Raw genomic sequence first — 14,926 nt, forward strand, 5'->3', positions numbered from 1 at the left:
GAGTCTGATAATTCTAGCATCTAAACTCTTTTTGAAAGTCAAAATCAACTGTCTCTTACTTCTCTTGGCTCTTAATCGAGGTACATTCTACATTTTCCAATTTTAAAAGTTTTTATTTATTTGTTTATTTTGCTGTGAGCTTGTGTTCCTTGAGACTTTACCTGTAGGAACTCTTTGAGACCTGGGTTAAGGGGAGGTTCCTCCAGAGATTTACATTCCCTTCTGCTGGGGGTCTAGTGGCACTAGAGTATTAGACATTAGAAGGTAAATTCTTGAGTTTTTTTATTTAACTACTTGGGTGCTGTAAATTTGGGCTGCAGACTTGTGTGAGGGCAGGCTAGTGGTCACAGATTCTCAGGGGCAATAATTTTTTTCTCTCCACCCACTGTCATGGCTAAAGAATGGGCATTTTCCTTTTCTGCACCTTTAGGCGTGGTAGCAAGCTTATCTCTAGTTCATGCTTTTACTGCTGGCGTACTTCTGTGGTGTCTGTATTAGTTTCCCGGGGCTGCTGCCCCCAAGTACCACAAGCTGAGTGGCTGAAAACAACAGAAATTTATTCTCTCACAGTTCTGGAGGCTGTGTGTTTTACATGCCGTTAAGTTGGCTCTGACTCCTGGTGACCCTATGAATGAGTGATGTCCACAATGTCCTGTCTTCAGCAGCCTTTCTCAGCTTCTCTAGACTCATGCCTGTGGCTTCCTTTCTGGAGTCAATCCATCTCATATTTGGTCTTCCTCTTTTCCTGCTGCCTTCTAATTTTCCCAGAATCATTGTCTTTTCCAAAGAATCCTGCTTTCTCACGAGGTGCCCATAGTGGTCCAGCCTCAGCTTTATCATTTTTCCTCCAGTCATAGTTCAGGCTTACTTTCCTCTTGGACCCACTTGTTTGTCTCTCTGGCAGTCCAGGGTATCCATAGAGCTCTCCTCCAACACCAGGTTTCAAATGAATGAATTTTTTTTCCTGTCAGCCTTCTTCACTGTCCCGCTTCCGCACCATACATAGTAATTTGGAATACGAGGGTGTGGATAACGTTGGCCTTAGTCTCTAATGACACTTCCTTCCACTTGATGATCTGTCCTAATTCTTCCATTGCTGCCCTTCCAAGTCTCAGTCTTCTCTTGATTTCTTGGCTGCATCTCCATTTAAATTGATGACTGAACCAAGGTAAACAAAATCTTCAACAATTTCAGTGTCTTCTTTGTCTACATTAAAGTTGCGTGGTTCTTCTGTAGTCGTGATTTTTGTCTTCTTGATGTTCAAATGCAGTCCTGCTTTGGCACTTTCTTCTTTCACTTTCGTCAGAAGTCGTTTCAAGTCATTGCTGCTTTCTGCCAGTAAGATGGTGTCATCTGCATATCTTAGATTGTTGATATTTCTTCCACTGATTTTTCACTCCTCTTTCATCTGAGTCTAGCCCAGTTTTTCGTATGATATCTTCTGCGTATAGATTAAACGGATAGAGATAAAATGCCCCCTTGTATGACACCTTTGGCTATCGATGTCCAAATTCAGTGCATTGGCAGGGTCATACTCTCCCTGAAGGCCCTGCGGGAGAATCTGTTCCATGCCTTTCTCTTAGCTCCTGGTGGTTGTTGGCAATCCTTGGCCTTCCTTGGCTTGTAGATGTATCACTCTAACGTCTGCCTCCATTGTCACAAGGTTTTCTCCCTGTGTCTGTGTCTCTTTTCTCCTTCTTATAAGGACATTAGTCATATCATGTTAGGGTCCAGACTACTGACCTTATCTTAACTTGGTTACTTCCACAAGGACCCTATTCTAGTGCAGTCACATTCACAGGTACCAGGGGTTAGAACTTCAATATATCTTCTTGAGGGACACAATTCAATCCATAATGGAGTCCAAGCTTTATAGAGGGATGCAGTGTTACTTAAAATGTGGTCTGAGGACCTACAGCATCACCTCACCTGGTGATTTATTTGAACTGTACATTTTCAGGCTCCCCAGACCTACTGAATGAGACTACCTGGGGGTGGGACCCCAGAGTCTGTGTATTAAGCTCTCCGGACCTTCTGATGCAGGCTGAAGTTTCAGAAGCATTGCCCTAGACTTTGTCTCCTGTAGCTGACACCCTGTCAAGCCTTACAATCTGAAGTTCAATGCCTCAGCTCATCAAGTGCCCTGGGGCCCCATTTTGACTTGGTCTTTGGCCTTTAAGACATCCTTATATTGATACAGTGCATCAGTGTGTTTCAAAAGATCCTTTAAATTGATTACATCTTTCTATTTCGAAAACTTTGAAACCCACAGAAAAGTTGAAAGAACAATACAGTGAATACCTGTATTATTCTTGTCTTGGCACACCCACTCCATCTCTTTCTATACAAATATGCACATTTCCCTCTTGCTTAACCATCTGAAAGTGGGCTGCAGACTTCATGCCCCTTCACCCCTAATACTTTAGCATGTCATTCAAGGGCGAGGTTATTCTTCTACACCAGTGGTTCTCAAACTTGCTGGTTTCACAACCCTTTCATGCTCTTAAGAAAATTGAGGATCCCAAACAACTTTTGTTTCTGTGCCTTACATCTTTCAATATTTACCATATTAAAAATTTAAATGGAGGGGTTGGCCCCATGGTGTGGTGGTTGAGTTCGTGTGCTCTGCTTTGGTGGCCCGGGGTTTGCAGGTTTGGATCCCGGGTACAGACCTAGCACCACTTTTTGGGCCATGCTGTGGCGGCATCCCACATGACAGAGAGGAAGATTGGCGCAGATGTTAGCTCAGCGACAATCTTCCTCAAGCAAAAAGAGGAAGATTGGCAACAGATGTTAGCTCAGGGCCAATCTTCCTCGCCAAAAAACCCCAAAAAAACCCCAAAACAAAAAAAATCATTAAAATGGAAACATTTTGATATATGTATTTATTGGTTAGGTTTAAAATAACAATAAAAACCCATTACATGTTAAAATAAATAATATATTTTTACTAAAAATAACTACATTTTCCAGAACAACAACAACAAAAAAAGGTGAGAAGAGGGCATTGTACAGTTTTGCAAGTCTCCTTCATGTGAAGGCTAATTGCAATGTGGAACCCGAAACCTTGTTAATAAAGGTTGATCTCTCTTACACTTTGAATGGATCTTTTATCCATGCGTGATTTGTAACATCATGCATTGGTTCACCAAGTTAAATGCAGATCTTCTAAATGTTGACAAATTTCGTTATACCATATCCAAAAATCATGATCGTTAATGTCACCATCAGTCATATCAGAAAAGTCTTCAAGTGTTGGGACGCTATCAGGTTCGTGGTGGGGAGCTGTTGAGGACAAGCTACCAACGAGGAAAAAGGCAAGACTCTTAGGAATCGCCTCCCCACCACCCTGACACACAATGGGGGAAACGAGCAGGTCAGGAGTGCAGGATTGGCTGGTGAGTTGTTAACGTGGCTTCCACCCACTTAGACCCAAGAGAATCCATTTAAGGAGCTGATGGATATGCTCTTGTCTGTCTTCCTTTGTAACACTTTAGCCCAGTTGCTGGGCTTGCTGTCCTGGCTGGCTCAGCCCCACCTACGTGCTCACCCTACCTGGGCCTGCCTCATCTCAGAAGAGGTTGGCATCCAAACTCTGAGGTCAGCCTGGGCCAGCCCAGCCCTGAAGCATCTTCTGGACCGTGACTGAGGCTCAGCACTTCCCTGGAGGCAGCTCATCCAGCTTAATGAGGTGCTGGGTGGGGAGGTGGTTTCCCCTCAGGGCATGGGCAAATTCCCCTGCTGACACGGATGCCTAGGCAGCCAGGCAGCCGAGCTGCCGCCACTGGGCTAGCAGGCTGGCGGCAGGATGAGGTCGGCTGTGGTTGCAGCGTGCCTGGCACCAGGCGAGGAGCTGTGGGGCTGGGTAAAGTCACTCAGGATGGGAGCTCTGATCTCAGAACCAGAATTTGGAGACAGTTCCTGGGTAGAGGGATCATACCAGTCCTTGTGGGTCGGTCCTTTCTTTACACCAGTGTGCAACTTGGCAGTTTGCAAACTGCTTTCGCTTCTATTCTTGGATCCAGGTCACAAACGTGGTGGCTCCCAGGCTTAGACCAGCCTGCGAGTGCTTGTTTGCCTTGTGGTTTTTTAAATTTAAACCAGTTACCAACACTTAAAATTAAGAGATGTGACACTCAAATCCAGATTTCTGTCTTCTCTTGAAGAATCAGAGATCTGGCGCCCCAGGATGATTCCAGCTGGGTAGCAGCAGCAGAGCTGAGCCGTGTGGCTGCCATGGAGCACGTGCTCCCGGTCTGCTCAGCCCCCAGCTGGCCCACTTACTGCAGGCTGCTGGTGGTTACCATTTCTCCTCTTACACCTGGTCGTTTCCGTCACCAGCCTGATGCAGTATTTCCACAGCAACCTGGGGAGACGGGCATTAGTGGCCCTGTTTTGCCGGTGAGGTAACCAAAGCTCAAACTGGTTTCAACATGTGATGTAGGAAAACAGATACGGCCCGTTTCAGTCGTGGCTCTGCCACTTAACAGTTCTGTGACCTTGGATGAGTCACTTGTCCTGTCGGGGTCCCAATCTCCCCATTCATAAAATGAAGTGTGTATGGGCCGGGGGTAACTAAATGCTCACTTCGGTCCCACCTGCACTGATATCTGTCACTCTGGGTAGTCTTTGACAGTAGGCTGCCAGGTGTGGGAGGGACACAAATCTGTGCCTTGTTCCCCCAACCTAACGGCAAAACTTAGGTCCATTTTAAAGTAATACAAATAAGTACTTTTTTTTTTTTTTAAAGATTTTATTATTTCCTTTTTCTCCCCAAAGCCCCCCGGTACATAGTTGTGTGGATTCTTCTAGTTGTGGCATGTGGGACGCTGCCTCAGCGTGGTTTGATGAGCAGTGCCATGTCTGCACCCAGGATTCGAACCAACAAAACACTGGGCTGCCTGCAGCGGAGCAAGCAAACTTAACCACTCTCCGCCATGAGACCAGGCCCTACAAATAAGTACTTTTATTGACACATATCTATACTCTTAGATCAGATGTTGCACTGGCAGTTTGCGTACATTGTTTCAGTTAATCCTGAGAGTAGTGCTATGGGGTAGGTAGTATTATTTCCATTTTACAGATGAGCCACTGAGGTTTAGAAAGGTTAAGGAATTTGCCCAGCTCTTAAATGTGAGAGCCATCAGGTCTGTCCGATTTCACAGCCTTTGCTTTGTCTTTGCCTGAGTGGTGCTGCATCCCGTGTCTCCATGAAAGGATTGTCAATAGTGGAGGGCAGTGAGAGTCAGGGTCCGGTGCTTCTGCAAACAGCAAGACTCGTGGAAATTCCAGAGTACTGTGGCTGGACTGGCTGGTCCCGAGAGGCTGCGTGAAAGGGAAGTAAATAGTCTTCCAAATGCAGTTCGGATCCCCTTCTGCAGGGAGGGAGGCACTTTCCAGGTGGTATGAGGTTAGGTGTAGGGGTGAGAATGTCCAGGTTGTGTTTGAAGAATTGAGTTGAGTTGAGAATTAGTGTAGTGACATCTTGGGAGTTTGGGTGGGAAAGGTGGATTTGAGGTTATAATACAGAACTTTTCTTTTAGGTGGGGTGAGCCAATGAAGGTTTTTATAAGGGGGAGTGATGTGAAAGCAGTGTATTGATGTCAAGTTTGAAGCAATAAGGTTGAACCAGAGCCTTGGCAGTGGGAATGGAAAGAGAGGGCTGAATTGGTGAATGAGTAGAACAGAAATAATTGATAGGACCTTGAAACACACATGTGTAGAATTGAAAGGAATTTTGGAAGTCATCTAGTCTCATCTTGGTGCAAGGACTCCTTTGGTGACGCCTGTAACAGCTGTGCCTTGAGCCACTTCCAGTGCATGATGTGGGACAGTTTCTTACATGGCCGTTAGCTTCTAAAGACAGCCCATAAGGGTTAGAGTTACTCAGTGTCTGCACTGGGGAGAATAGTGGCCCCTCCAAATTTATGTCCTCCTGGGACCTCAGAATGTGACTTTATTTGGGAATAGAGTCTTTGCAAATATAGTCAAGTTAGGATGAGTTCATACTGGCTTAGGGTTGGCTCTAATCCACTGACTGATGTCCTTATAAGAAGAAGGAAATTTGGGCACAGACTGAGACATGCAGGGAGAATACCATGTGACAACTGAGGCATTTTGGAGTGATGCCTCTACAGGCCAAGGAACACCAAGGGTTGCTGGCAACCATTAGAAACTAGGAATGGCAAGGAAGGATTCTCCCTTAGGGCCTTTGGAGGGAGCGTGGCCCTGCCGAAAGCTTGATTTCAGACTTCTAGCCTGCAGAACTATGGGAGAATAAACTTCTGTTGTTTGAAGCCGTGAAGTTTGTGGTACTTTGTTCCAGCAGCCTTAGGAAACTAATGCAGTGCCCATTACCTTGAAAAACCCATAGTCTCAGGCTGGCCTCCCTATTGTAAGAGGAAACAAGGCTCCCCAGAATGATGGTTCATCGTTAGAGAACCTGTGCAGGTTCCAGGCCCCTGTCTCTTGCCTTTCTAGTGTTCACAGTCGTTTTAATAGTCCAATCTAGAATTTGGCATTGATGTTCCGGATCCTCCACAGTGTGGTTCTAAATGACCTTATTTTTCACTGTTCTCCGTGACCATCCCTACATATGTCATGAGCTTTCCATGCTTTGACTTGAGTCATTGCTACCCCTCTCCTGAACTGCACACCCCCCGCCTCCCAGCTATATCCTACTTGTCTTTAATGCCTAGTTTTCCTTCTGGACCATTCTGGACTAAAGTGGATTCTTTGCCCTGCAACCTCAAAGCACATACTGCTAGCTAGCACCAATCATTGGGCAATATCGAGCTGTCCTCAGACATCTCACATGTTTTTTTATTCGTTAACTCATACATTTTTTTTTTTAACTTCACCAATGTTGATGGCTTGCCACTTGGGCTCAGGTCTCAGTCCCTTGAAGGAAGACAGCCTGTCTTTGGCTTCCTTTTCTCCTCTATACACTTTGTACCTTGTTATTGCTCAGCATACACATAGAGGGATTTCTAAGCAATGGTAGATGACAATTTTCCTTGGGAAAGACTAAAAAGAAACATTGACTTGAAGGGAAATCTTCTTGACTATTCAGGTGGAAAGCATACACTGGCTCCTAGAAGGTGATGATATGTCTGTATCTATCCTTGGAGCACAAATTCTTTATCCTTCTCTCAGCAAGTCCAGCCTCATTTATCCACAAAGCAATGACAGAGTCATTGAACATCTTCTGTGTGCCTGGTTCTGTGATGGGCCATGGGGGCATGACATTTATGCTCAATGAGCATTTAGTTTTGTGGGAAATATTGACAAAAAGGAAATGAATACTCTTGACCTGCCGCCCTATGGCTTTTCATTCAGGTGGCAAGACAAAGACAGGCCTGGAGATCAGGAGAGGCTCCTGGGAGCCATGTTGTGCTGTATGATGCACTCTCTCTACCTGGCTATGGATCAGAGGTGGACTCTTGGCTCGGACTGAACCAGTTATATTTTATGTTTCCTGGTAGCAAAGAAGAGAGATTCAGAGGTAGCCAGTTGCTATGGACTGAATTGTGTTTCCTGCAAATTCTTTTGTTGAAGCCCTAACCCCTAGTGTGATAGTATTTGGAGGTGAGGCCTTTGGGAGGTAATTAGGTTCAGGTGAGGTCATGAGGGTGGAGCCCCCATGATGATATTAGTGCCCTTAGAAGCAGAGATACCAGAGAGCTTGCTCCCTCTTGCTCTTTCTCTGCCATGTGAGGACACAAAGAGAAGGCAGCCATCCTTAAGTCCTCACCAGAATCTGGTCACACCAGCCCCCTGCTCTTGGACTTCCAGCCCCCAGAACTATGGGAGAATAAATTTCTGTTGTTGAAGCCGCCCAGTCTGTAGTCTTTTCTTATGGTAGCCTGAGCTAAGACACCAGCTATTCAAGAGGCAGGAGCTGTAAAGAGTAAGAGCGAGGAGGTGTGCAGGCTGCCTTCTTCCATGAAGAGCATGTGGAGGGTGGGCCAGCAGAGAAGAAGGAATGACAAAGATGTTCAGAGAACGCTGAGGTGGCAGAAATGCTGCATGGCTTTCCCAGGACTCTTCAGGCCCTGGTTCCAGACACTTACAAGGCCCACCTGCCCTGGGTTCTTGCACTGCTCATTGTCCTCACCACAAATTCCCTGTATTGTTTACGCCAGCTTGAGTCAACCAAAAGAACCTCTACTGAGACTGGCCCATTTTACAGATGAGGAAAACAAGAGCAGAGAGGCTGACTAGCCCAGGGTTCCACAAGTGAGTGACAGAGTTCAGGCTGCGTTTTCAGACCAGTTCTCTGCCCTTCCTGGCTGTCACGGTGAACTAGTGACACAGACCCAGGGAGGTTCTGAAACCATAAGGAGAAATTCTGTTACTCCTCTACCGCCAGCCTTTTAAAACACAGTCTGGCTTCTGTCATGCTTGAAAGTGCCTTTCTAATGTCACACGTGTTTGCCCCTTTTTTCTGTAATCCTGTCGGATTGAGTATCAGGGCTGTTACCACTTGCATTTGTGCCTTTGAATCTTGTATCTAAGAGATTCTGAGCAGCATGTGCTGGCTGACAACAAAGGTCTTCCGAATCCTTTGTGCGTCCTTTCATTTGTCTTCCTTTTGTTCTTGTCATCTGATCCACACTTCCATCAAGAACAGGTGATTTTCTCTGAGCTATATGATAGGGAATGCCTGACACTCATGCCCTGTTTGGTTTCTATATTTATTTTAAGATGTTTTTAAAATGAGCTCATCATTAACTGGAAAATTTATAAAAATAGAAAGGAAAAGTTATTACTATTTCTACCATCCCACCACAACTGTCAATAACATTGTAGAGAATCTTTCCAGTAGTTTCCTACTTGTGAACTTAATTTGTAAAACTATATAGTTGTAATTATACATATTAACAATTTTGTATCCCACTTTTTCCCTAAACGTGATAATCTAAACAGTTTTGCACTGTTTCAAACATTTTGTAAATATTATTTTTAATGGCAGTATCCGTTCTAGTAAGTTGAGCACAATTAACTGAAGTGTCTAGAGAACCCTTTTTGGCGTGAATGGACAATAAATAAATGCGTGAAATGTGAGAGCCGTGCTTCTGTTTGTGAGACATTTCGTTTGTTTCTGATTTTGTGTGTGTGTGGCTATAGGTAAGGGCACAGTCTTTGCCTTGGTTTTCCAGATGTTTTCGGATGCTGGATTCCATAAAGTGGGATGATGGATAACAGGTCTGACTCTTTGAGGGAGTTCTGATATGAGTCATCAGATCTTTTCACACAGGAAGTGCCGAGTTGCCCCCAGCTAACCAGCAGCGTGAGAGGCCCTATCAGACTTTCACTGTACATTTCCCGGCCCTAGACTCTAAATAGGTAACGTGTGTAAGAATAAATAGCTGTTTCTATAGTGTTCTTTGTAGATCAGATCACACTTACCAAGGGGGAGAGAAATGCATTTTGTTCTTTCATTTGACGAAGTTACAGTAACTGTCCCCAGTATATGGAAAAATGTTGCCAATGTGATACTGTAGATAGTTTTACATAAAAATCCTTCAGTTGTCCTTTTTTTTTGATGGGTAGATAAAGACTAGGTAACAATTTAAGCAAACTGGGACTACTTTATTATGATCACACGTTTTCAAGCGAAAGGTGGGAAAATGCAGAACTACATTGCTTTTACTCAACTGCTTTTGTGTATTCTGTGTTTTGTGAAGAGAGGCCTTTGCTTTTTTGGACTAAGGTGGGTGGGAAAAATCTCACAGAAGAGGTAGAACTTGGTTTAGAGGGAACAAGGACACAGGGTGAACATGGTGAAGGCTGAGTTAGGACTCATGTGGTGTGTTGGGTTTGGCTGGATCAGAGGGTATGGGCCAGTTTGCAGGATTCTGGAAAGCCAAGCCCAGGATTCTGGAAAGTAGTTAATACTCTATCTGGAGTCAGTGAGAGGTTATGAGCAGGGAGGGAGTGCAAAATGGTACACCCACTTTACAAAACAGCTTGGCAGTTTCTTATGAAGTTAAACATATACTTATCATCTGTCACAGGAATTCCACTCCTAAGTACTTACCCAAGAGAAATGATATGTCCACGCAAAGACTCTCCTCAGATGTTCACAGCAGCTTTATTCATAACAGCCAGAGGCTATGAGCAGGAGAGTGGCCCGAGGAGAACTGTGCCCCCGGCAGATGAATCTGGCCGTGATGTGCAAGGTGGGCCACCTTTTGGTCAGAGTAAAGGGAAGGAAAACTGGTGAGAAGGTTCTCACAGTCCTCCAGGCATGCAGTGACGGGGGGCGGTGTTGTGAGAGGAATAAGAAAGGGCTGAGAAGAAAAGTCACTACAGAGGAAGAGCCCGAAGCTTCCAGCCTGCTGGTTGTGGGTGCCAAGGGAGAGAAAGAGGTGATAAATCCGAATGAGTGGTGGAGGGTGACACCAAGGACAGAAGTAGGGCAGTGGTCTTAAGAGAGTAGTCCTTGGGCCACCAGCAGCAGCGCCACGTGGGAACTTGTTAAAAATGCAGACTCCCAGCCCCCAACTCAGACCTGCAGAATCAGATGCTCTGAGAGTGGGGCCAGCAATCTGCATTAACAAGCCCACCAGGGAATTCTGATGCACCCTCAAGTTTAGAAGCTGCTGACAGAGGGAAGTTGTATTTGCGTGGGGGTGTATGATCCAAGAGGGAGAATCCAACAGGCTGTTGGAGACAGGGGGCTGGAGTCCAGGGAGGAGAGCAGCTGGGCTGGTGTGGACACTGGGGCTCGTGCAATAGGTGCCCAAGGGGCATAAGGGGTGCTCTGAGGGAAGAGGTGGCAGAGCGCCCGGGCAATCTTCAGGGCGTCTCAGTGGGACTCCTTTGGTTGCAAGTAACAGAAATCTGCGTCAGCTCAGCGTAAGCAAGAGAGGACATTTATAGGAAGGATGCTGGGGCAGCCCCTGGAACATGAGGGTAGAGAGTCCACCTGGACTCATGAGGGACTGACACCAGGAGCTGAGCAATGGGAGAACCCAGACAGCTTCTCTCCCTGTCTCTCTCTCTTTTAATTCATCAAACCGGTATCTGTTCAACTCTTAACTGTGTGCCTGTTTTAGGTAACAATGATGAGCTTAAAAAAAAACTCAGCTCTGCCCTCATACAGCATGTCTGTCTGTCTTAGCATGAAATATTGTCTCTGCTTCTCTGTGGTCCCTTCTTTCTGTCTCTGCAGACAACCATTTCTGCTTTGATGAGCATTTGGCCTGATGTGGCCACCCCACAGCTGCTAAAGCAGTCTTCATATTAGGTAACCTGCAGACCCCTCAGCCCTGATTCTAAATTCCTAGGGGGAAAAATCTGAGAGGCCCAGCTTGGGCCCAATGTTGAGTGGATCAGCTCTGGCTGGAGGCAGGGTCCCTGGTATATGCCCTGGGGGTGGGGGTGGGTGGACTCGTGAGAAGGGACCAGGCAGCATTGTTGTGCCAAACAGCATCTGTTCCAGAGTGTACTGTTTTCATCTTCATTAGTGTGATCTGTGGGGAAAAAATGGGTTTTGTTTTCTTTCATAATGAACTTTTCGACAAAGCACGCCAGCAACGGTGTGGCTGCATCCAGAGGGAGGACAAGAGGGCCCCATTGCGGGTTTGTGTGCGCTAATTATTAGAAACTCTCGTTGTTGGGGAGGAGCTAGCTGGTGCAGAGGACATTGAAGCATTGCTTTTTTCTTTTTGAGGGTGTGTAGATGGCCTTTAAAGTTACTCCTCCACCCTGAGAGTTTGTGATTATAAATGAAACTACAGAGTTTGGGCATCCAAGCCTGAAGGGTGGGTTCTTGGCTTGGAGGGAAGAGTGGGGGAGAGAAGGGTATCACAGTGGCTTCTGTGTTCCTTCCTCTGAACCGGAGTAGACTCCTCTTTCATCTAGATAGTGCTGTGGTGAATTTGGATGCACTCATCTTTCTTTGCTGTGAAATCTAGGGCTTGGTTGCTAATGGTTTTACAGGAATTGTTCCTCTGTTATATTGGAATATTTATGAGTCCTGAGAGATCACAGGGCATATGTGTGAAGGGATCTTTACTCACCTTCCTTAGAGGGGGAACTTCAACCCCCTGGTTCCCTTCACAGTCTTGGTTGTAAACTGCTTCTCTCTGCCCCGAGCCATTCATTCATTCACTCCTTCATTCATTCATTCATGTTTAGTGCGCACGTACTATGTGCCAAGCATGGTGCTAGGAGGTAGAGTTCTTCCTACTCCATATTTTCAGTCACCAGCCTTGCCACTTTCCTCTTTCATTTTCCCTCCTCCCCTCAGCCTTTGGATGGACGCTGGCAGAATGTGCTCTGGGGAGTGAGAGCTCCCCTCAGCCTATGCCCAGCTAGCCTGGCCCCGGATGCATTGAGCCACTTGTAGCCCCAAACCTACAGTGCTGTCTCCAGTTTCTTTGCTCATGCTGCTCTCCCTTCCTGGAATGTCTCTCTGCCCTCTTCCTCAATCTACCAACCCCATGTTCATCTTTCAAGATCTGCTGGAGCATTCCCTGCCTGGAGATGTTGCCGATTTAGAAGTCCAGCCTTGGTTTACAGCGCAGAATTGTGGGTAGGATGGTCAGCTTGAGTGTCGTCTGGCTGGACTTGAAACTTGTGATGTCTGGGACTGTCCCACTCGACTTTATATCATGACAGTGACGGATAAAGGATCAAATGCTACTGTGGGCAATAGGATTGGGGAGAAAAGGAAAGGATAAAGAAGAAAGTAAAAACCACTCATAATTCCATTACCCAGAGCTGCATTCTGGAGGGACCCTTAAGACTTTTTGAACACAAAAATTTTATGTGGTTAAAGTTACTATGTATCATGCTTTTCCATTAACATCAGTATATTAATATTTTCTTGTGTCCAAAAGATTTCTAAACAGGATTTTAGTGATCTCTTTAAATCATATAGTCAATTCCTTCTTTTATTACTGGATATTTATATTATTTTCAATTTTTGGACATCATTAAAAAAGCCATGGAATGGGGGCTGGCCCCGTGGCCGAGTGGTTAAGTTCACGCGCTCCGCTGCAGGCGGCCCAGTGTTTCGTCGGTTCGAATCCTGGGCACGGACATGGCACTGCTCGTCAGACCACGCTGAGGCAGCGTCCCACATGCCACACTAGAGGAACCCACAATGAAGAATGCACAACTATGTACCGGGGGGCTTTGGGGAGAAAAAGGAAAAAATAAAAAATCTTTAAAAAAAAAAAAAAAAGCCATGGAATGAATTTGTGCCTTAATCTTTCTCTCTGATTATTTCTTTTGGAGGGACTCCCAGGAGTACAATTACTAAGTCAGAGGGTAGCAACGCTGCTAAGATTTGAGCAATAATGGCAACTTGCCCTCAGAAAGACTGTACCACTCTCTACGCCCTCTGCAGTTTTTGACGGTTGGGTTTGTAAATTCTTAAGGAAGGCAGAGGCAAAAACAAAGCGCTGGTGGCCTCCTAATGAGGAAGCAGCAGCTTTTCCTGTGTTAGGAGCCAAGGTGTGGAGAAAGGCCTGTGGCTTTTTCTCAGTGACAAGGGCCAGCACTATCAGCACAGCGACCCTTGTCCAGGCAGGACTCGGGGACTCCGGAGCCTCCAGAGAGATTGCACAGCTTTCTGAAGCAGGGAGGGAGAGAAGCTGCTTGTCGACCTTTGGGCAGGGGGCTCCACAAGGCACATCCTCTAGCTAACACATCCATCCGTCAGGAACTCAAGCTTCGGGAAGTGCACCTGGCTTTGTAAAGCCTACTGGGAATTAAAGGAACACGGAGTGTGAGGGCAGCATTGGCTGCCGGCACAGAGTGGAGCGGTCAGTGCTGTGCCTTCATCCGCATGGGGCCTCCTGGCCAGATAAGCCCAGGAGCAGGTTCCAGGAGGTGAGTCATTTGCCTGATAGGGATTCAGACCCACCTGGGAACTGAACTTATACCCTCCTAGGCGTGCACGTCTGTTGAGGGATTAAGTATAGTCTGTTGGCATTGCTAATTTTTGCTGACATGCTTCTGGAATTGTTGCTGTTTAGAGGACACTTCGAAAATAAAATAAAATGAGCGCTAATCAAGTTTTTATTTTCCAGCTGATTGTATATAGTGAGAATGATCTCTCATAAATTACGTTTCAAGATGGACGTATTGTCGCTTAGTAAATTGAAAAAATTAGTTAAGACCTTTAATATGAACAAAATGGGAAATAGAAAACTAACACCTGGTGAATATTAAAATTCTCTGCTCTCTTTAAAACTCTCTTGTCTCATTTACTCCTTAAAATGGGAACTGTTGTTATTTCTTAGTTTTTAGATGAGGAAACTGAAACTTAGGTTAACGGAATCAGAGTCAAAGCCAATAAGTGGTAGAAATAAGATAAGAATCTACGTCTATCTGCTCCAGAGCCCCCACCCTTCCCAGTATTCAGGGGGTGGTTTTCTTCCTGGCTCTGGCGGGACCTGGAAGAAAGGGCTTTTTGAGCCAGCTGCCATCATCTGCTCCTGGGGAAGGTAGGCCGTGAGCTGCTAGGAAAGCCCGTGGTGGTTTCTGCTGGGGCGGGATCTGCTTTGAGAAGAGCTGGCTTCAAAGGGAACGGAAATGGAGGAGTTGGACGGCTCCCAGCTTCTCTGGTCTTAGAGCCTCATTGTGGGTGCTTGTGTTTAGTTGGGGTGCTATGAATTCTTACGCAAACACATGGTTTTGGTGGCCACCTTATTCCCTCCTGGGCACTGCTCGATTGGATTTCTGGCTCTCTCAGCTCAGGAATCAGATCTTCACCTTTTGGTACCATCATAAATTGGGTTTGTTGCGGGTACTGAGGTATGAAGGGCTTTGTGCACATAGATGCATGATCTACCATCAAAGAGGCCTCCGTTAGCCCCACTGGACATGAGTTCAGGTTGGAGAGGAGAAGGCTAAGGGGCCTTGAGCTTTCGGGCATGAGTTGTCAGAGATCTGAAGGGCTGTGTCT

General features: G+C 45.9%; 1 protein-coding gene across 17 annotated transcripts in view; it reads left to right on the forward strand.

Moving 5' to 3' along the window:
* REEP1 (receptor accessory protein 1) overlaps positions 1-14,926 on the forward strand; it is a 98,053-nt gene that overhangs the window by 14,895 nt on the left and 68,232 nt on the right. For 5 of the 17 annotated variants that reach the window (XM_070235182.1, XM_070235183.1, XM_070235184.1 and 2 more), the window contains exon 1: positions 13,475-13,848. The exons of 11 other annotated variants lie outside the window; for them this stretch is intronic. In XM_070235182.1, the coding sequence (XP_070091283.1) occupies positions 13,805-13,848 (44 nt within the window). In that variant the 5' untranslated portion in view covers positions 13,475-13,804. Of the gene's footprint in view, positions 1-13,368; positions 13,849-14,926 lie in introns of those variants that run through there. One more of the 17 variants, XM_070235192.1, reaches the window with a different exon arrangement.

This window comes from Equus caballus, chromosome 15 (assembly GCF_041296265.1).
Source record: "Equus caballus isolate H_3958 breed thoroughbred chromosome 15, TB-T2T, whole genome shotgun sequence".
Lineage (NCBI taxonomy): Eukaryota > Metazoa > Chordata > Mammalia > Perissodactyla > Equidae > Equus > Equus caballus.